General features: G+C 43.9%; 1 protein-coding gene across 3 annotated transcripts in view; it reads left to right on the top strand.

The window, feature by feature from the left end:
- Positions 1-23,809, top strand: part of DIPK1A (divergent protein kinase domain 1A) — a 440,304-nt gene that overhangs the window by 405,152 nt on the left and 11,343 nt on the right. For all 3 annotated transcript variants that reach the window (XM_085602195.1, XM_085602196.1, XM_085602194.1), the window contains one exon: positions 2,747-2,923. In XM_085602195.1, coding sequence (XP_085458321.1) covers positions 2,747-2,923 — 177 coding nt within the window. The remainder of the gene's footprint in view (positions 1-2,746; positions 2,924-23,809) is intronic.

Genomic DNA, 23,809 nt, shown 5'->3' with positions numbered 1-23,809 from the left:
TTTAAGGGGGGACCTCTTTGCATAGAGGCCCTAGTGATGCAAGTGATATCCTCAACTAAGGCTGCCATGTTCAGTTTTATGAAACTGGTGGGCAATGCATCTAGCACTGATCCAGATGGTCTCATTTTTGATTCTTTCTTAATGATGTATTTGGCTGGGATTAGCTAGGTTGGTGGCTCAGTGGACTAATATATAGACTCTAGGGATCTGTATTTGATCTCATGGTCACAGGTTTGAATCCCAGTAGGTCCACTCATCCTTTCATCCTTGTCAGGTTGATAAAATGAGTTAGATAACAATAAACACCTTTTATTTCAGCAGCAAAAGTCAAAACTTACTTGAATGTGTGCTTTACAAATACACATTATTTAGATTATGCTAGTAGGACGAAGGAATTAGATGGAAGTGGATGGGGGAGTGGGTCATTCACCAGAGTAGACTAGGAACTATTTTGGGACATTTTGCACATATTTTGGCTTTTCTGAGGCAAGTAGACAGTCCGTTTTTGCACATTGCTTCAGAGTTTGAGTTGGAGTATTTGGGCTGGTATTGAGAGACGATAGCTCTTTGTAGATTTTAAAGTGTTTGTTTGTCAGTGCTCTGATAAGGGGATGCAGTGACTGTAGGAGGATTTCTTGGTGGCATAGCTTTCTCTTATATTGGGTGTGATGTGATATACAGGCTTGTATGTTGGTTCCCTGCAGGTTTTAAGCTAACATCCTTCACGCCTTCTGCCTGCTTGTTTCAGCTGGGTAAATTTGTGATTGAACAAGGCGGCGGATTTGTTGTTTTTCACTGAGAATCTTTTTTATAGGACATAGTGGTGCCTAGCCTTGTATTTTGGAGTAGATTTGGTTTGTGATGTGGGCAGGGTTGCTTGAGATGTCTAATTGCTAGGGAGGTGTAAGGTACGTTAAGGATAGAACATTTGGAGGAATATTCTTGTAGTTTCTCTTTGTGATGTAAATCGTTTGTTTAGGGTGTTATGTTTTGCCTGCGGTCTGGGCATGGTAATGGAGAATCTTATCAATGTGTGCTCAGACCAAGAAAGTGGAGTGGTGAAAGAGCTTTAAAGAGAGCAGATTGTGGTCTAGAATTAAGTTGAGTAGATGCCCAGCTTCAGCTTGGTGGGTTGGACCATTGGTATTCTGGGTGAAGCGTAGGAAGTCAATCATTGAAAGGAAGTTATTCTATCCTAATCCACATTGCTCCAATGGACCGCCAAACCATAGGGGGTGGAGCGTGAAGCCGGCGGAGCACACCAGCGAAATAGTCACAGTTCCCACAGCAAAAGAAATCACTCACTCAGGGTTTCACTTGGGGAAGGAAAGTTTAATGTTGCAGACAAAACAGTGATTTTTTCTTCCATAAGCTGCAGCCCTGAGTGAGAGATACTGCAACACCTAAGAGCCATAACCAATGAAGATAAGAGCTACCCAGTTGCCCGCCACATCCATGAGACACATGGGGGTAATGCAACTAACCTGGTCTATTTTGTTATAGACTCAACCCCAAAAAATGCTAGAGGGGGCAACAAGGATCTTCAATTAAGGAGATTAGAATCCCGCTACATAATCATCTTGAACAGCAGAATACCCAACGGTCTGAATTTGGACGAAGAATTGTATGTTCATTTATAATTAACCTCTACTGATACCTCCCGTTCCCTTACAGCAGCCAAGAGTAGATTGTTTGAGTGTAAATAATAAAATCATGTTATGTGAGAACACTCTGCAGAAATGTTGTTTAGTTTATATTGAATCTTTCTTTAGATAAGTGTGCATAATAATGAATGTGGTTCTCTCCTGTTGTTCAGATAAGGCAACAAAGTATGGGGTGCAGTGGAGAGGACAGGAGAAGCAGATACTGAATCTGAGAGTTCAAGGGAATTAATCTATGTTATCACTGAACTTAAGCACACTGGGGATATTGTATCTGTCTGGGAATAAAACTTTGGAGGTTATTAAAGGAGATGTGAAAATACCCATTAGGGGCAAAACTTTTCTCACTAAGGAACCTCTCCATTCTTCTTAGCACAAAGTTGAGAGAATAACGGCACCCCAGCTCGTATAAATTCCTAAACTGAAAGTGGCATTAACAGGAACCAAAACAGCATAGAACAGAGAACACATCATTTTAAGGAGGCAATAATGTTACAAATCATTTGGATTGTATTTAAATACTGTGATTATTGACTAATTTTGTTTATGCACATTTTAAAATTGAACAAAGGATTAACTATTTTATTTTTTGATATTTGAGATCGAGGTCCATCAAAAGGAGAAAAAATGTTAAGAATGAAATTAAATTCTTATTGCAATTTAAGCTGACAAACACATGTAAATATTAAGCACTGAACATTTTTTCATAATAAAATGTGAAAGAAGAAACTAGAGTTTTTTTTACTGTGTTCATGCCGAAGCACATGGTTTCCATGACAGCATAAATAGTCTCTCTAATGGTGTCTATGTTATGTGAGCAAGATGGTGCAAACTACCGAAACGCTTCTGAGCCTTCTGTAATAAATCTTGAAAACCCAATCCCAGTCGTGTTGTTGCCTGTTTAAAAAGATGGAGCAGGAGTGGTGACAAATATATATATTACTGTAATTTTTATTTGCACTGCTTCAGTCTTAAGGAGGAAGACCATGCACATTCAACAGAGCCCCTATGATGACTCAATCTTTTTTTTTAATGCACTCCCTTAATTTCGATCTCTAAACCCAATATATTTCTTCTTCTTCTAGATGTACTTAGGGTACTGGGGAAATCTACACGGTGTAATAAAATGCCAAATGGAAGAAGCACTTCATCTTGATTTTGGATCTGAACTGGAACCAAGAAAAGAAATTGCTCTCTTTGAAAAACCAACCAGAGGAACCACTGTTCAAAAATTCAAAGAGATGGTATACAGCCTTTTCAAAGTAAGTATGCTGTTGATTTTTATTAGCTAAACCTTGTTAAATTGTTTTTCAAATATTTTTCTCACACCACGTGATGTAATAACAGTAGAAATCTTAGTGGTAGTTCCAGTAATAATTTAATAGTAATACTTGGTGCACTAGTAATAGGAAATGTAGTAGTGCAACCTTTACTTTTAATTGTAGAGCCATTAGTAGTAGTATTAATAATATTAAAAGTATTATCATGGCTGGTAGAAGCGTTATGTGTAATCTTATTGTTACTGCAACTGTGAAAAGTAGTAGTGGTCGGTGTAGGCATAATAGTGACAAAGGATCACTTAAAGGTGAGAAATTCCCCATTGTTTATGTTAAGTTAATTAAATATGAGGTTGCTACCCAGCTTTATGTTGTCCAATTGATTTCCTAATGTGACCTGGAAATTGTAGTCCTGTTGGTTCTATGAAAGTAGCCCATGACTAATACACCTGATAGCAATTATTAAAACATTGAAACCCAGGACTGTAAATTTCTACTCAAATGTTTTGGGTGGCAGTTATGAATAGAACAGCTCTATGTAGTCCAAGGACCCCCTACTGTAAGCTGAATGCAGATCATGCATACACCCTACATGGAGAAAAAAGGGCACTTGAGCCCCATTTCCTTGCATAAAGATACCAACATCCCAAAATAATTATGCTGCTTCATTGTGACTGGTTGCACACTTACGGGTGCATCTAGGTACCTTTTCTAAGATTTATTTTTCTTCCCTTGTAATTCACGGCTGTGTATAATTAGGACTAATAACTCTGTCTGAAAGACGCTACAAAACAGCTTTGTAGCAGAAACCATTACTGTGGTCATGCTGTTTTTTTAATTTAATGCCCATTGTCAGAACCTCTTTCAGAGGGCCACGGATCACGCAGGGGTTACTGGGCTCAGCACTTGACTCTCAGGAATAGTATGGTCCAAGGGTCCGAGCACTCCAAGGCTCCCTCTGGGTGGAGGTGGTTACAGGGGTGTGAATACAGGCTCACAACTCAAAATGCATGCAAAAGCAGTAAATCATTGTCCAGCAAATACTCACTTTTATGAAAAAAAGAGAAGTATGTTATCTCTACCAATACTAACAGAAAGGAAAAATACAACATTTAAGTCAACTACACTGGTGAGGTCAGGGCTCTAGTATTTCTTCAGGCAATCCCCCGGGTCCCACTTCTTCCCTGCGTCCGAGGATAGGTAGTTGTTATTCCCATTCACTGTAGGTGTCGGAACTTGTAATATGTTGGGTTCCTCAGGAGCAGTACCCTCAAGAAGCCCACCTTCCAGCAGCTTTGACTCAGGCTTTATTGCACAGAGTATCAAAGTGGCTAGACTGGGGGAAGGGAATTAGGGAGGGTACTGCGGGGAGGGAGACCTGGAACAAGAGGTTATCTTCAATTAGTATTCTTGCTACTTTATAGCTTATAAGCTAAATATGTATATTACTCATCACAGTATATGAATAACATCCCTGTAAAAGAAAAAAGTATCTTGCACTGGAACCGTTAAGCCTTTGTAGTCATGAGAATTGTATTGACCTCTTGTTTCTGTTATGAGGGATGAGTTTCTGTTCCAAATTTCACCAAAATATTAAACAAGAGATTCATGAACGTGCACTATGATTAGCAGTCTGTGTCATCAAATGGTTATCTGTGCCATAATACTTGTGCAATAAATCATGAGTTCGAGCTTTACATTAATTATGCACTACAATAAACAAGCGTCTCTTGCTCTTAAGGTAAATCCTTCAAATAGCTACTCTCTTGCTTTTCCAAACATGGTTATGCATACTTATGTGCTACTGCCATCAAACGTTTATTGACTTTTAGAAATAATGTCTTTCTGAAGTAACAAGTCTCTTGCTTCCACAAAGCACGTTTATTTCTAAGAACACATGTTTTCAGTTCGTACAGAGGCCCCTGCACTCGAATTCCTGGAAATCATAAATATATCAGACAAGCTGTGTCTATAAACTGAAGATCAAGATAACCAAATGCTCAAAGAACCGATTCGCGTATAAATCTTACTTGTGCCAACAAAGGAAATGAAGTTTCAGAACCGGCACTTAGTTGCGATAACATGAATCCAATCTGGGGCAAAATAACATAAGAACGTTCCTACCTGCGTTTGCCATAGGGTAGGAACCTGAAGGGCACTGTCAAAACAGAATCACCCGGCAACCGAGAAGACGCTGCAGATCGTGCTCCACGTCCTCAATAATCCGCACTGAGGACAGGGCGCGGCCGGTATTTAAAGGCTCCAGGAAACTTCAGGAATATTCCAGATGACAGCTCTCAGTTGAAACTACTGGACCTGTGAGAGGACAAAAAGTCTTGGCATAGAGTGGGTTAGGATCCATGAACAAGCATTGGTCAAAACAACTGCTACCTTTCACTAAGCCTTGATAAAAAGCAAATATGATTAAACAAAAAGACGCTACTAAGTAAATAAACAGTTTTGGCATGTCTGCAGCCATATCATCGGGTACTGTGTTGTGACTGAAGATAATCTTAGTGTTTGCTTGACAGGACCATGACAGGATCATGACAGTAGGCAGCATCCAGGGCAAGCTCCACAAGTAGTTAGAGTCTCAAGAGTCTACTCTGATTCTATTTGAAAGTCAACAGTGTTCCAGCACTGCAGTACTAACTAGCAAGCAAGTTCTCCTGGAGGCCGACTGGCCCGAAATCAGTTTTACCCACACTTGCAGGCTTGGAACGTCCAGAGTTCCTGAACACACCCCATCCATGTGTGCTTGGAGCGGCAGCAGTGGAATCAGGTGAGTTCACTGCACGCGGCCCAGGCGGGCTGCATTCAGCAGACACAGAATTCCTCACAAGCGGTTGCGCCACCTATTCAACTGGAAGTTCTTTGAGGCTCCTCCTTGCGGGGCAAGTGTCCGATCCATCCTAAGGCGTTTGCTGTGATGCGACGATTCTGAAATGGATCCCTTGCATTGATGATTGTGCACAGGTGCGACCACAGCGGCTGCACTTCGGCGGTTGTTCTGATCAGGTCACATGCCCTGTTGCTCCCGGTGATCTACTCTGGCATACGGGGTCCCTGTATGCTCCCTGTACACGAGGTCTAACACAGCAAATTCCTCAGTGGCAGCTCCTCCTGTCAAAGGGTCGCCGCTCACGACTGCACAAGGGCTACGGCCCTCACAGCACAGTAATTTCCTCGTGCCAGCACCTCCTGGCTTACGAGTCGCGGCTCATCACTGCACAAGGGTACGGCTCTCACAGCAAAGCAACGGCCCCTCCTGACAGATGGGGGCACGTCTCCGGCCCGATCAGTGCAGTGATGCACACTGCTCAATTCATGGCAGCCCTCCTCTGGCATCGTCCCCTCACACCTCTCTAAGGGAGTACGCTTGACAGGACTCCCCACTGGACCTTGCTTCCTCCATCACTTCCCTCTTCCTCACAGTGCACACTGTCCTTGGCAAGAAGGCAGTCGCTCCAGGGCAGGTGGTCTTGGAATCCCTGGATGATATCCCTTTACCAGCAGGAATACTAGCAGACCTTGGCCCCTAGTCCTGGCCACAGGCAGAAGTCTTGTAGAGCTTCTCTTCACACAGCCCATCTGGCCGCTTGGCAGATGACAACGTTTGTGGGTCTCAAGCTCCCCTTTTTATAGTTCATTTCCAGACACCAAAGGTGATTTAGAAACTGAGTCACTGAAGTTTATGTTGGGGGTCTGCTTCTTTTGAAGTGCCCACTCCTCTACCCTAGTTTCCTCTTAAAGCAGTCTGTCACACCTGAAACCACTCCATAGCTCAAAACCCCACAACTCAGGCCATGGGAGTGACTGGAATTCACAATTGGATGCCAGCCAGTGATAGATGCATCGAAAGGTTAGCCCAGGACCTCAGCCCTATTCTTTATAATTCTCTGTCATCCCCATGTCCTTCCTGAGATGTGCCCATGTCTCTTCCTTGTGACCTCTCACTGAATTAAAGAGCCTCCTTTGAAGTGCATGGAGGAAGTCTGGCTCTCCCTTCTCCAGTGTATGTCCCACCCAGCTTACTGAAATGTAGCAATACACAACTGTGTCTAAGGGAATTCCTCTACCTAGTCTCTCAAAGTGGAACACAGAGGCATGTGTTGTACCATTCGCAGGCAAACATACACCCAGTGCATATATACAGCATACACTCAGTACACAGCACAGCATCCTTCCTGTACTATACCACACAAAGGCATACATACATCCAACACATACATTTAACATACACACACAGCACTACATCCTTCATGTATTGTACCACTCATATGCACACATGCATCCAGCACATGCACTAAGCATGCACACACTGCGCATCATATCTGAGAGAGACAATAACATAACAAATAATAAGTTATAGGTTCCTTACCTTAGAATTACCCCCAGACGTCAGACTGGATCCAGAGATTTTTCTTTAGCATTACTCATGCACGTTAGTAGGTGGCGTCGGTCAACTCCGCATCCGTCGCTGGCGTCTTGGCCGCTTGAATGATGGCGCAGTGTCTACTTAGATGCCGTCCCTGCATGCTGACGTCAGTTATTTCTTTTTCCACACCAGCTTTGCGCAGATCCGGATAGAGCTACCCCTTTAGTCATTTTTTGACTAAGTTTTTTTCTCGACTTTTGTGGACTTCTTTTTTGAGTCTTCTGATTCTTGGTGTATGAGGGATGTCCCATCGACGGACCGGGTTCAAGCCGTGCGAGGCCTGTAACTGCGACCCCCACCTCGTGCGCCTCTGGTGCTGGGTGCGCGACCACGACCCAAAGTCATGCTCCGACTGTTGGGCCATGAATTCGAAGTCTTTGCGCGAGCGGTCCCGAAAGCTGCTGGAGACCCGTCAGTCTGCTCTGCGTCGTTTGAGGTCCCGGTCGAGAGGAAGGTCTTGGAACCCATCGCGGAGTCACCACCATGATTCCTCTTCCAAGTCTTCGAGGTCTCCGGGTAAGTCGAAGCACAAGAAGAAGGCGTTGCTCTTCACCTTCCCCCCATCCGCCAGCAGATGCAACGAGGGACCCAGAGCGTTGTCGTCCTCCAGCTCCGTCTTCGGAGCCTGCTCCTGGGATAGCTCTGCACTTCATTCCATTTCCCAGTGCCGGAGCGCCCCTGTCCAGCTTTGAGCTTTCTACGAAGCACTTCACAGCATCTTTGAGCAGCCTGACTCCGCCAGCGTGCCTTCGGGCCCCGCAGAACCAGTTGAAGGCCCTGGGACTTCGAGGACGGCGGCTTCGGCCCCGGTGCCCGAGGGCCCGCGAGGATCCAGGCCTGGATCCGGATCGACGCTGGTCGACCTCACGGTACCTTCCCTGGCACCGATCCCGATGCCGCCTCCTGCGCCGGTTGTGCCCCCGATCAGCGCCGACCCCCGTCTCACCCCCGACTTGGACCCGGAGCAGGACCGACATCGGCACTGCCGCCAGAAGGTACTTTCGTGCCCCTGGTGTTCCTTTTAGGCCCAGCTGAGGCCTTGGGCCTGGAGCTTCCTACAGTGGCAGTCAGGACTAACCTCCTGACAGAGGTGCTTCAACCGGCGGCAGCTTCTTCGGAACCCGTCCTGCCCTTCAATGAAGCCCTCACGGAAGTCTTTCTGGGCACTTGGTCCAAGCCCAGCACAGGGGCTCCTATGGACAGGATGATTGCCTGACACCACCACCCGGCCCCGGGTCACCCAGTTTTCTTCTCCCAACACCCAACCCCAGAGAGCTTGGTGGTCCAGGCCTCGTCCTCTAAGTGCGCATTCCCTACTGCTCCCCCAGATAGGGAGTTCAAGAAGCTGGATAATCTTAGGAAGAAGATGTTTTCTTCCACCAGCTTAGTGCTGTGGTCTGTGAATACTGCATGCCTCTTGTGCCGTTATACCCATACAGTGTGGGATACGGTTGCGCAAGTGCTGCCACAGTGCCTGGAGGAGGCCCAAGCCGTTCTCACCCGCGCATTGGCAGAGGGTAGAGACGCAGCCAAATTCAGGATCAGTTAGGCTGATTACTGCCGACTCACTGGGCATAACGGTTTCCACGTCAGTAGCCCGAGGCACCATGCCTGGTTGAGGACATCTGTTTTTTCTCAGGATGTCCAATCCACCTTACTGGACATGACCTTTGATGGCCGTCACCTTTTCGGTGATAAGGCAGACTCAGCGCTCAATCACTTTCAGGATTCTAGGGCTACGGCCAGATCCTTGGGCCTCGTGGTGACCTCTGGCCCCACGCAGTCTGCTTTTCATCCCTTTCGTGGCTACGGAAGGGGTGCTCCACCATGTTTGGCCCAGTCTAGCCACCGATTCACACAAGCTGCTCAGCCTGTGCCTGGGCACAGACGTGGGACCCAGGGACGCAGGTCTGGGGCCCAGCGGGCGGGCCAGTCTACCCATAACCCCCCTGCAGCAGCCTCCAAACCCTCCTAGTCCGACCTTTCAGGGTCACCAGAGGCCAGTGGGTGGCAGGATTTTCCATCACCTCCCCCACTGGTGCACCATCACGTTGGACAGGTGGGTTTTGCAGATAGTCCGAAGGGGCTACTCTCTCCCATTCGAGGCTACCCCTCCCTCCATGCCACCAACCTTCCATCACATGTCGGTGGATCACTTGGCCCTTTTCCGCCAGGAAGTTGTAGCACCAGTGGGGAGAGCCTTGGTTAGTTCAGTTTGCCACTGAAGAGAACGTGCATTGTCAGCAGTTGTGCGCATTGGAATTTCCAAGGCGGCACTTGCTCTTGCTCGGTGGCGCTTTTTGTCGCAAGTGGACTTGCGACCTCCTGTACGCCTTTCCACCAGTACCACTTCTGCCCAGAGTGCTGAAGAAGATCAAGAGCGACCGAGCCCAAGTCATTCTTGTGGCTCCAGACGGGGCCAGAGCTCTTGAGCATGGCCATCGATCCTCCAATCAGACTGCCTCTTCGGGAGGATCTTCTGTTGCAGCAACAGGGGATGGTCCCCCACCCGAACCTGTCCAGTCTCCACCTACTTGTGTGGAGATTGAGCGGCGGCAGTTGACAGCTTTTGACCTTCCACCCGAAGTCTGTAATGTCATCTTGGCAGCCAGGCGTCCCTCAACCAAGTCTGTATACGCCTGTAGATGGAGCAAGTTTGTGGATGGTGCACAGCAAAGGTTGTGGATCCCCTTTCTGCCACCCTTTCAGGGGTACTCTTGTTGATCCTTTCTTTAGCCTAGCAGAGCTCTGCCCTGGGTACTCTTAAAGGCTACCTTTCGACCATATCTGCCTTTCTTCACATTCCTGATCAGCCTTCTCTTTTCAGGTCCCCTATTGTAAATAGATTTCTAAAGGGCATTTCTCATCTCTTTCCTCCTTCTCCTATCATAATGCCCCAGTGGGACTTGAATCTTGTCTTGACGTTCCTTACGTGTGCTCTCTTCGAGCCTCTACATAACTGCCCTGTCAGACTCTTTACTCTGAAGACTGACTTCCTTGTCGCCATCACCTCTGCTCGCAGAGTGAGTGAGCTTCAAGCTCTGTCCTCAAAACCTCCTTTTCTTGCTGTTAATCCAGACAAAGTAGTCCTTCGCACAAGGCCCTCTTTTCTTCCCAAAGGGGTTAGCTCTTTCCACATAGGACGGACCATCACTTTACCTACCTTCGTCTCTCCTCTGCACCCTTCCAAGGTGGAGGAGAGACTTCACCGTCTGGACCCAAAATGTGCGCTGTCTTTCTATCTAGAGCGCACAAAAGATTTCCGGGTGGATGATCAACTCTTTGTTGGCTATGTGGGTGCCAATAAAGAATGGGCTGTACAAAAATGCACCATCTCTCGATGGGTTGTCCTATATATTGAAATCTGCTACTCCTTTGCAAAAATGGAAGCTCCAGTCTGACTGCGTGCCCACTCCACCAGGGCTACGGCAGCTACTACTGCCTTGGGGCGTGGATTCCCACTCCTTGACATCTGTCAGGCGGCCACATGGGCATCCCTGCACATTTTCACCAAACTTTCTTGTCTAGACAGCCGAGTCTAGAGAGACAGCTACTTTGGCGTTCGGTTCTCCAGGACTTTCTGGTGTGAACTTGGTTTGCAGACCCACTTCCGGGGTTGGTATTGCTGGGGTATCTATTCTAAGGTGAGGAATCTATAACAGTCTCTTTCAGATGAACAAGTTACTTACCTTCGGTAACGATGTATCTGTAAGAGACATATGTTAGTTATAGATTCCTTACCGCTCCACCCATACTCCCCGTTCGGCAAACTGATTTCTAGGAATAGTAACTCTCCGCCAGGGCCCTAGTTATGTGCACCAGTGGTCAGTGTCGTGCATGGCTCTGCGCTTCTGGCGAGGAAAGTCGTGTCAGAATTGACGTCAGCGTGTAGGGGCGGCGTCTAAGTAGACACTGCGACGTAATTCCGGTGACCACGACGCCAATGATGGACGCGGAGTCGACCGACGCCACCTACCAACGCGCAGGGGTACTGCTAAAGAAAAATCTCCAGGTCCAGTCTGACGCATGATGGTAAATCTAAGGTAAGGAATCTATAACTAACATATGTGTCTTACAGATACATCATTACCGAAGGTAAGTACCTTGTTCTACATTGTCCCTGTATGGGACCTTTCCACGGCACACATAACCCAGCGCTGATACACCACTCATGCACTGTGCAGCACTACACACCAAACTGATGTAGGCCAAGGATGAGTTAAGCACACAGTAGCAGAACTCTAACTGAGTGAGCCTGTAGGCCTCACTCAAGGTACACAAGGTGAAAAGGACTTGTTCACTCCTACTTATCACTACGCAGAATGCAGCTACCACCCTGCTTATGCTGCTTAACTCCTGGTGAAGGCGGTAGCCTTCCACCACTATGAGGGTAGCTCTTAGGGGTCCCTACCGGCACATCAAGACTCCAAACCTTGAGGCAGGTCTTTGTCATGGGACACACACACATGATTTGTGTTTGCCTTTTAAAACAAAAATCCAGACAGCAGTACAGTTAGGGCAGTCCGTGTAGGGGGTGCACATTAATTCCCATGCAGAGGACTTTTCCGTCCCAACATCCATGCTGTCACTCAGTTCACCTTTGACATTAGTATTTCATGGGATGAGATATTTGAACAAATGTACGGCCTTATCATTCAGGTTAGGCATCCCAGATGTCTTCCATCAAATCGATGCACGTCTGTTCTCAGGCTCTAAGGCATTTCCTGTAAGAAAATTGGCCTTGTAATTTGACGAGCCTTTGGAGAGTGGCACACTTCAGTGCAACTTAGAGCTTGTCTACTGGTTCTCAAGTTGCAATCTTCATGCTTCATAAGCTTCCAATAAAGATGATAGCACAAAATGTAGTGCCTCAGGTATATTTGCTGCCAAAGAGTTTCTGTAAGTGTAATCTTTGCCAGCTTCAGCCTCTGGGGGACTCTCTTGAGTGAATGGGAGTTGCTTCTACCAGTTGGTGCATTTTGGAAACATTGGCAAAACGTTTTTCTAATTCACTGATAGTAACTGAAGCACACTCTGTGCCGTCATCCTATGCTCTCAGTTCAGTCTTATTTGAATTGCGTTTTTAAGTTCTGTGGATTTGTCATCTACTTTTAGTGTGATCTAATCTTTTCTGTTTTCAGACTGTCGTATTAAATCGGCAGGCCTCAAGATGTTCTTCAAAGGTGATGCTACCATAGTGGTTACACTAGCAAAAGTGGCTGCATTCGAGGTCAACACTCATGATCGAAACAGGAGGAAAACCTACTGATGACTCAATTTGTTCATATGATTTAGGAGAATCATGCAGTCTTTTTGATTTGCTAGTGGAGTTATTAAGGAAGAAAAATTTGGATACCTTTGGAGTGTGCATGGTTAATTTGTTTTGCAGTTTAAGCTGCTTGGAGTAGATGCACAGCCTGTTAATTGACTATGACGCGAATGGAAGCCGAGTAGTAAAAAAATGTTCTCTGCCATTTTTGGACTAGATAGTGATTCACAAGTAAATCAAGTAATTTAAAGGCCAGATGGTCTTTTCAGTAAATCAAGAACTTGTCTCTGTGGTTGGTAGGAGAGGGATCATCAAGTCTTTGCTCAAAAAGCCTTTCCTGGATCTTCTGGTTAAAGTTAATTATCGTAAGCCTCCTTAGTAGAGCATATATGTAGGGGAGTGTCAGTTGTTACAACACAGTATGTGTGTGTGTATAACTGCTAGAGTGCTGCTCTGTGTCCTATTGGGAATAAAGAGATTAGCTAATTCCCGCCAGGGAACCCTGCATACACTTGTGCACCGCCTGCGAAACGTTTCATGGGGTCAGGGAAGACAGATATAGTTTGTGATACCATGCGGATTGAACTGGATGTTCTGCACATGGGGAAATGCAAAAGTTGATACTGTGGTATTAATGGAATGCTCGCACCGATTTGCAGCAAAATTCACCTGTAACACCCAATAATTGAACCAGACCAACAAGCCACAGAATTAAATTGTTGTTAAATCTATCTAATAATGAGTAATATGGCTGACAGAAACAGCAAAAGAGAAAAAAAGTTTTTGAAAGTAGTACACAGAGAATTTATAATAAAAAAGATAAAGACATGCCAATGAGGACCTCAGATTAAATGATCAAAGAATTAGAAAAATCACGAATCTTTGAATCTCGTGTACATTGAATGTGGAAGAATACCACGAGGAGTACAAATCCTGCTTATGCCTACATGCAATGATATTGATCATGACTTTTTGTAGGCATAGCATGAATACAGTGCAATGCTCGGTCAAACTAACAGGCATTCTAGTAAAGCAAATTCAAATTGCCTTAAGCAGCCAAGGGAATTAAAGCCGCACTGCCCTATGCATCACTTCAAAGTACAATTAGGTTGAAATTGACAGTGTTGCCCACCTCAATGGTCCGATGCTCATAGGCCATACCCTACTATAAGAAACTCATAAACAGAGAGGCAACAATAGCAACAAGACAATAAGTAAAACAATTATTCTTGAGGCTTCTGTGTTGAAGATGTATGCTTCTTTATTGTACGTCAGAAAACAACAGCACAGCCAACGCTTTTCACCCTCAACAGGGCTTCATCAGGGCTGCAAATACAACACAACCAGATCGACAATTTATTTTTTTTTTTAAATGCATTTCTATTAAAGTGCAGGTGCAACAGGCAAATGCTCACAAAACATTTGAAAAATTCCAATCCAGTACACTTTGATACTAGAGATACCTGGATGATATCTCCAAAATGTGATAAAAATTGCAGATCGCATACAAAAGTATGTAGTCAGAAGAAAAGTCTCACCAAAACTGTGAACAGGCATACATAGAGAAAGAGTAAGAATATTTTAGCTACACACAGCAATTTAAGATGTTAAAAAAAAAAGGTTTTATACCCAAAATAAGTCACCAGAATCGTGAAAAAGCCTCCAAGGGGGAAATACCATGTAAAGATTAAGAGACAAATTCCCAAAGAAAGAGAAAAACACAAGAACTACCTAAAGACATAAACCAACCAAAGAGTGCTGTACATCCAAAGTACATGAGATGTCACAGATTCACGGCGACCCTTACCATAAATAAGTCCCACTCAATTAACTTTATTGTGCAAAACAGTCATTCAAATGGTACCAACGACGTATCACTAATCATGCCTGAAACGACAAAACAAAAGAGTATATCATCAAGAGTGCTTCCATATCAAAGGGTAAGTAACTCAAATAATGTGGTACCACAGAAAGTAATCTACCTTATAGTCTGAAGAGTCACATCTTCCATCCGGACCTGATGTAAACCTAGCACGGTCCTAAGTTACCGGGACACAATGCCAGTTTCATACAAGAGTAGGGACCAGTTTGTCCTATCACGTGGTCCTAAAATTCCTAAGATCACAGGAATGTGGTTTGGTACCCAAGCTAAGAATTAAAAGTAAGAACAAAAGCTATTATTTAAAATCCATACACCATACAATGCGTAAAACATGCTATCGTTGGCCGTATCTTTTTAATCTTTTAAGAAACTTTTGCCTAGGCAACATCAAAAAAGGCTTTTTCAAGTTCAAAGCCTGATACAGACAGATTATTGGTAGAATATGTTCACCTTGGGGGGGGGGTCAAAACGAATCTTTATAACGTAAAATCTTGATACTTTGAGGTAAGTAAACAAGGGGGGCGCTTAAGGCAAGCTTGACCCACATTTGACGCCAATTAAAAGACATATCTTGCAAGGGACTTTAAACCGAGTGATATAGAGACTCCACAAGCAGAGACAAAAACATATGTCTCTCCACAGAATATTTCTATTTTCAATGTGTTAGAAAAGGCCTTCTCCAATATGTCTAAGGTAAAATAAACCCTAATATATAAGGACACATTTTATTCGAATGCACCCTTAAAACTAACAGGAAGAGTGGGCAGTTAGGCAATACGATGGTTTGTGCAATGTTGTAACTTGCTTTATTAAACAGAAACATAGGCAAAGTAGGCCCAGAACGTAGGTGGGGACCTTTCATTATGATTGACCCGTAAAAATAACAAGGAGAACGGGCAATTGGACGATATGAAGGTCCATGCAAATGATGTACCTCGCTATAGTAAACGACCATGTGTGGCTCAATTGCCAGTATGACTATTAACATAATAGTCATGCAAGTATAAGTGTACCATCTTCATGAGCACTGACTGGTGTAAAAGTCCACAATAAGTGGGCAATTAAACAAAAACACCAATTAAATGACGTATGTACATCCCTGTACTTACAACCACATCGGCATTCAAGTATGCACATCATTGTATTAACAACTGCGTCAACGTCAAACACACACAAGCATGACTCTGGAAGGGAATACTACGTGGGAACACACCCACAGCTTACCCCTGTTCGGCCAAAATACATGTTTCTATCAGTTCCGGATCGCCAAACGGCTTCCCGCCTCCCCTTATTTGAACAGTCACTACCTTGCGGTTTTTTTCACCTCAGCCAATAGCCACGTTCAACGTAACACAAGATAGGATGCCTTTCCCGGTCTCTTACTAGGTGTAGGAGAGTAGGATCTGCACTTATGTTGCCCCCACTTTTTTTCTGATGTTAACACTGGTTTCTGGCTATAGTCTGGCTGGGTCCCTGCTAATCGGGGCCCCAGTCTCTCTGTTCTCTCTAAACAACTTGGAGTGCATATTAGATGCACTAGTGATTGGATACTGTGGTACCTTATGAGCCCCTAGTATATGGTACCTTGGGTACCAAGGGCATAGGTACTTCACAGGCCTACCAGGGGCTGAAGCATGTATTATGCCACCCCTGGGAAGCAGACTAAATCTGACACCACAGGCCTGCTACTGCAACCTGGGTGAAGTAGTGTTAGCACTCCTCACTGAGTTATAGGTTCCCTACATCTCAACTTACACACACATATAAACCTATCAGTCACCCCTAAGGCAGGCCCTATCAATTCTGAGGGCAGGGGGCTTGGTTTCCATGTGAGGGGGTGCTCCTGCCTGAGCAGGGCCCCTCTGCAGCTGGCAGAGTCTATTCTCTGTGGCTGTTTGTGGATGCGGTTAAACCATATACTCTTAAGTGCATTATAACCTGGCGGTAAATGCTAACTTGTTGTGTTTGGTGTCAAACGCCTTGGAATCATACCCCCCCAACCCCCACACCAGTAACTGGTGTGGGAGTATGATCCCACCCTTCTAGAGGGATAGACATGTACCTACTGTGGAAACACGGTAGAAATCTGAAAGAGCCTGGCATCACAAAATGGATGCCACCAGCACAGACACTGGGCTGCCCTCCTGCTGCTGACTGAAACTCGCAGTGGAGGAGGCCCAACAATAGGCATCCTGTCACAGGGAGGTGTCACCACCTTCCAAACAGGATTTAGTGTATTGGGGCTGGGTGGGTGCACTCCTAGAGTGCTTTGAAGTCCTGCACTGGGGGAGCAGTAGGCTCCTCTGTGCATATGCCAGCTCAAACCGTTTCAGGGGCTACCTGCCCCTGCTCTGGCGCGAAACTGGACAAAGGGAAGTGGGTGTAACCACCCACTCCCCTGACCCTCCCATAGGAGAGGTCATAGAGCTAGTCCCTCCCGTTCCTTTAGTATAAGATAAGGAACCCTTGCCATTGCAAACTAGACGCTCTACAAGAAGAATCCTGGACCTTCGACGTTCCACTACCTTTGGAAGACTGAAGAATCTCCCTTGGAGTCAAGGAGTGACTCCCCTGCTTGGCAGCCAGCAAAACTTTGAATCAACGGTCGCAAACTTTCCCGCCGGAGTCTGAAGTCCCTGCAGCCCTGGAAGTGGATTTCCTGACTTCTCGACGGCCATTGTGAGTCCCCAGCAAAGCTGAGGCGAGTGGACCCCATGAGTGACGAGGGACAGCAGTACCCGGGTACCGTGCACTATTGTCGAGTGCAACCCCTTCACGACGTTCTACGAACTTGTGCATTGGACCACGTGTAGTCCAAGCCTCCAGCAGGATTTCCACCGAAGATCAGTGGCCTACCTCGTCCCGAGTGACCGTGGGCTCCTGTAAAGTGAATCCTCATGAGGCGTCTTCGCGATCCCTTGCCCATTGACTTGTGGGTCCCCTGAAGACTTTCTCATCGAACCAAAGGGCTCCCCTGGTTGCTCCAGGCCTGCCCTGACTTACCCTCACTGGGTGAGTCCCTCAGACCTTGCTGGTCTGCACTGCTGACTTTCTTCACTTTCCACGAGACTTGCTGTTGCCAAGGCTTGTTGACTCCAATCCGTTTGCCGACACCTCAGTCTATGACGACTCAGCTCCTGGTCGTCATCGACGCCTCCTGGACCTCGTGGCTGAAGAGTCAAGACACCCGTGAAGCACCTGAAATCACCCGACTACCGTGGGCATCCATCTTCCTGGCCCCGGGTCACTGGCAGGTGACTGTGAACACTGTCCCTTCTGCTTTCAGGTCTTCCTTCTTCTGAATCCAGCCTTGGAGTCCACCGGACACTTCTCCAGTCTTCACCAGCAGCAAATCTTCTTCGGCTTCCATTGAAAACGACGCCGCGACCCGACACCAAAAGACACCTGTGCACCCGGCTTCCCTGGGTGAGGTAACTCGTGCACTCCAGTGCTCCTGTGTGTGTTGGCCCTCGAAGTACTTACCCTGTAAGTGGCTTGCTTGTAGACTCTCCCGAAGTACCCTAAAACTTTAAAAATCCAACCGCGACTTGCTCCATTTAAATCAATAGGGAACCCGCGGCTGTGTTCTCACACTGCCCGCGTCTCCCTTGGGTCCTTTACTTACCTGCCTTGGGTTGATTAGTGAGGCCCCAGCGATTCTAAAGGTCCCAGGGCTTGTCCCCTTGCAAGTCGACATTCCTAACCCTCTTTTTTAGTATATGGTCTGGTACGCCCCTAGGGCCCCAGCCATATAAGTACTTAATTTGTTGTGAAACATTGATTTGTGCATATGTTCCTGACTTCTAATCTCATAAAGAGATTAGTAGAGTGTGTCTAGTAATAAATACATATATATTTTATATATATATATACACCTGTGTGGTGTCCTTTCATTTAGTAATTCAAGAGATTATAAGGTAAAACAAGCTGCTTTACATTCCTCAGAGACTTAGCCTGAAGGCTGCTCTCCACAGCTACCACTAGGATAGCTTTCTTTAAAAGGTTGTCTTAAACCTATCTACCATAAGAGTCGAATTTGACTGGTGCAAGGTGGCCACTATAACTAGTGACCAGCATATGCCAGGCCAACTTCTCACACTAGGCCACTCCCAAACCACGTATCCCTTGACTAAACGAATTCCCACATTGATCATATACAAGGACGACGTGTCGTTCTTGTATATGATCAATGTGGGAATACGTTTAGTCAAGGAATACGTTGTTTCTTTATGGGTAATTTGTTTTGCTGCGGTGAGATGTTTGTTAATTCTTATTTTTGTTATCTGAGGAAACATTGTTTGTTTTGAAGATGTATAGGAATTCATAGATATATTGTTTTAATGTTGAACAATATTACTTTCTTTTTTGTTGCATATTTTGCCTTCCCCCTCTATATTTTGTTCTCTGCATTTGCGTCTGCTACTAGATCAGTATGTGTACCTTGAATGGTCGTGATGTTCTATCACTCAAGTAATGCGATTGGTATGTTCAATTTGATGATGATTTATTCCGGTTAAATTGTACATTTCTGTAATGACTGAAGGCAATAAGTAACATCTTTTAGAGATATGTGCTGCCATTACATTTTATTACGTCTCTGGTCTCTCTTTGAGCCTTTCTCTTTCTTTTCTAGACTCACTTCTATGTCTCCTCATTCTTTATGTCTCCTGTTCTTAATAAGAAGGAGTGACATAGATATGGTCATCAAACAGGTGATTTTGCACTTTGGATTACTCCTGTGGCACAGATACTGTTGGGGTGACTGTTGTACAGTTGTGATCAGTTTGGTGGGGGTGATCACTGCACTACGTCCTGATTTGGCTGGAGGGCGGAGTACTGGGGAAGGGGATTGACTGCATTTTGTTCTGTGCCCTAATAAAGTCTGTTTAAAAAAAAAAATAATCAAACAGGTGATTTTGGATGCTGCTTGCCAGTTTACATATGGTTTATTTGTGTTTTCTCTTCTCCAGTGGCCGCCACTCATCCTCGTCTGGTTCAAGACATAGGTTCATGACAAAAGATAAATGGTTTGCCACATTAGTCCACCTTTAAAATTGGACTTGGCAATTATGTAATCTTGACGGACGAATAGTATTCCCTATATCCAGTAATGTCATGGGTGTCATGGTCATCACCCTCTACTATTCGTGGTTTTTCTTCAATTTGACATCTTTTTGTGGATTCCTTTGCGGTATAGGTGTTTATGTGCTTGTTTTTGCCCGACTATTTATTCTTCAGATGCGTGTGACAAATCATGTCTACCATCACCATTTCAAATAAATCCTTTTATTTTTTCTGTTGTTGGCGGCAACTTTTGAGGTTGCCATTAGTTTTATCCTGCAGTATGTTTGTATAAATAAAGTTTTGTGAAACTAAAGTTACATCGCAACTTCATTTTGGCAGCCTGGTTACGTTTGGGAGTGTCTTAGTAAGAGACCAGGAAAGGCCTCCTATCTTGGGTGATGTTGAACGCGGCCATTGGCTGAAGTTAAAAAAAATCCGGAACGTCGTGACTATTCAATACGGGTAGCCCGGAAGCCGTTTTGGCGTTACAAATCTGATAGAAACATGTATTTTGGCCAAACACGGGTAAGCTGTGGGTGTATTCTCAAGTAGTATTCCCTTCTAGAGTCATGCTTGTGTGTGTTTGACGTTGACACGTTTGTTAATACAGTGATGTACATACTTGAATGCTGACGCTGTTGTGAGTACAGAGATGTACATACGTCATTTAATTGGTGTTTTTGTTTAATTGCCCACTTATCGTGGACTTTTACATGAGTCAGTGCTCATGAAGACGGTCCACTTATACTTGCGTGACTATTATGATAATAGTCATAAGGGCAATTGATCCACACATGGTAGTTTACTATAGCGAGGCACATCATTTGAATAGACCTTCATATTGTCTAATTGCTCGTTCTCCTTGTTATTTTTACAGGTCAATCGTAATGAAATGTGCCCACGTACGTTTTGGGCCTTCTTTGCCTATGTTTCTGTTTAATAGAGCGAGGTGCAACATTGCATAAACCATCATATCGGGTAACTGCCCACTCTTCCTGTTAGTTTTACGGGTGCATTAGAATGAAATGTGTCCTTATATGTTAGGGCTTATATTACCTTAGACATATTGGAGAAAGCCTTTTCTCACACATTGAAATTAGATATATTCTGTGAAGAGACATATGTTTTTGTCTCTGCTTGTGGAGTCTCCATATCCCTTGGTTTAAAGTCCCTTGCAAGATATGTCTTTTAATTGGACATGAAATGTGGGACAAGCTTGCCTTAAGGGCCCCCATTGTTTTCTTACCTCAAAGTAGTTTGTAATAGGTGTTTGTAACTTTAATCAAGATTTTACATTATAAAGTTTAGTTTTGACTCCCCAGATGAACATATTCTACCAATATTCTGTCTGTATCAGACTTTGAACTTGAAGAAGCCTTTTTGATGTCGGCAGGGAAAAAAGATTCTTAAAAGATTAAAATGATACGGCCAACGATAGCATGTTTTACACATTGTATGGTGTATGGATTTTAAATAATACATTTTTTTCTCACTTTTAATTCTTGCTTTTGTACCAAACCACATCCTTGTGATCTTAGGACCATGTGATAGGACAGACTGGTCCCTACTCCTGTATGGAACTGGCATTGTGTCCCAGTGCTAGGTTTACGTCACGTCTGGATGGTAGATGTGACTCTTCCGACTATAAGGTAGATTACTTTCTGTGGTACCACATTTTTTTAGTTACTTACCTTTTGATACGGAAGCACTCTTGATGATGTACTCTTTTTTTTGTTCTTTTTTGTTTTGTTTCAGGCATGATTATTGATAAGTCATCGGTACCTTTTGAATGACGGTTTTCCATAAAGTTCATTGAGTGTGACCTATTTATGGTACGGGTGGCGGTGAATCTGTGGCATCTTACTTACTTTGGATGTACAGCACACTTTGGTTGGTTTGTGTCTTTAAGTAGTTCTTGTGTTTTTGTCTTTCTTTGGGGATTTGTCTCTTAAACTTTACATGGTCTTTCCCCCTTTGTGGCTTTTTCACGATTTTGGTGACTTTATTTCAGTATAAAACCTTTTTTTTTAACATCTTAAATTGCTATGTCTAGCTAAAATATTCTTACTCTTTCTCTACTCTATGCATGTCTGTTCACAGTTTTGGTGAGACTTATCTTCTGACTACATACTTTTGTATGTGATCGGTAATTTTTATCACAATTTGGACATATCATCCAGGTATCTCTTGTATCAAAGTGTACTAGATTGGAATTTTTCAAATGTTTTGTGAGCATTTGCCTGTTGCATCTGCACTTTAATAGAAACGCATTTAAAAAAAATGTTTTTGATCTGGTTGTGTTGTATTTGCAGCCCTGAGGAAGCCCTGTTGAGGGGGAAACACGTTGGCTGCGCTGTTGTTTTCTGACTTTGTACAATAAAGAAGCATACATCTTCAACACAGAAGCCTCAAGAATAATTCGTTTACTTATGGTCTTGTTGCTATTGTTGCCTCTCTGTTTGAGTTGTTTATTCTAGTAAAGCACTCCAAAAGAAAGATGGATCTTCAAACAACTAAAATAAAAGCACTGTTGAATTAGAGACAGTGAAAGTCCAAGGGGAAGGCATAAAAGCTTTTGAGAAAAAGGGAAAGAAACCTGGAAAAAACATGACGTGGAAACATTAAAAAGAAAAGATTATAAATTCATTCATGATAAACTAGACTATGAGTATGGTTACATTTATACTTTTGCAAGGAAATACGAACATTTGAGGGCAAAATAACAAAAAAACAAAAGGTCAAGTGATGAAAAGGAATGCTCAGATCCCAGCTCCTCAGCAGTTGAAGGTCCTAGAAACAAATGTTTTATTAGACAAGATGAGACTTTTGCATATGACAACACATGACATAGGGGAAAAGGTAATCCCTTGACAAAGGAAGAGGAAGTGCAAAACAAGGAAGAGCAAGAGGAAACCAATAGCAAGGAGTCAACCAAAAAAACCAAATGGACCAACAAACGGAAGTAGGAGTATAAACAGCAAATCTTAATCCATTAGCAATAAATATAATGTATCACTGCATTTGGCTCAAACACCAAGAGAAGATACTGAACAAATGACTTTCATTCTGCCCTTGTGCTAAACCTAAGTATGTGAATTTAAGAATTGATCTATAAAAATTCAGGGTGACCCATCAAACAGAATTTAGAGGAATGGATCTGGTCTGGTCTGATGGATCTTGAAAATCTAGCAACCGAAAATGAAGAAAACCAGGTGACACCAAGGATTTTGCAGGAACAGAAATTTCTGAAAGAATGGGCATTACAGCAAATAAGATCTGTAGAGGTAACTATAAACCTTAAAGTAAATTTTGCCTACAACTATCAGCAGGAAAAAAAGAGCACATTTTCCATGAAGCAATCGTATAATGCATCATTAAATTAAGGAAGAAATCCAGAGTAGATAAAGGCAATTGATAAAGTCCTGGATGGAATGGAAAGAAGCAAAATGACTAAGAAATTAGAAATCTTTAATTATTAAGGTCTTTGATAAAGGAATTAATATAGTTGTGATGAATAAATCAACATATATGAAAGAAGCATTTAGACAACTGGAGATGGAAAAATTATTGACAAATCTATTCCAATCATTCAAAAGGGAGTATCACTAAATGCTGCAGGAATAGTAAAAACATGCCTTGTTTGAGTAATTTAGATAACTTGCAGTAATTCATACCATCACACCAATTATACATTTCCTGACAAAAGTGCATAAAAACTGAACACCCGCTTCCTCTCGACAAGCCAATTTTTACCTCAATTGTATCGTTTATTGAGAATACTTATTTGTATCTGGATTTTGTCCTCTCAGAATATGTTACAGGTTTGCCTTCATATGTAAGGGACACTTTGTGTTTCCTACTCAAAATTAACAATAGCCCATGGAATGACACCTACATTATGGCTAATCTTAATGTAGCCTGTTTATATACTTCTAGTCAACATAATTATGTTATAGGAACTTGGAAATACTTTCTACTAGCAAGATCTATAATTCATCCTGGGCATACAGATACGGTACTCAAAATATTGGGATATTGCCCAACCCACAATATTTTCATGGTCACGGTATACTATATCTACAGACGCAAGGCACTGTGATGGGCACTTCCTTTCACCCAACTTGCCCCAACCTCTTCATGGGGTGGTGGGAAAAGGAAGTTGCCTTGGCAGGAAAGAAATCAAAACTATTGGACTATGTGGTTCTCTGGACAAGGTTT

This window comes from Triturus cristatus, chromosome 4_2 (assembly GCF_964204655.1).
Source record: "Triturus cristatus chromosome 4_2, aTriCri1.1, whole genome shotgun sequence".
In the NCBI taxonomy this organism is placed as follows: domain Eukaryota; kingdom Metazoa; phylum Chordata; class Amphibia; order Caudata; family Salamandridae; genus Triturus; species Triturus cristatus.
This window is presented reverse-complemented; position numbering and strand designations above follow the sequence as displayed.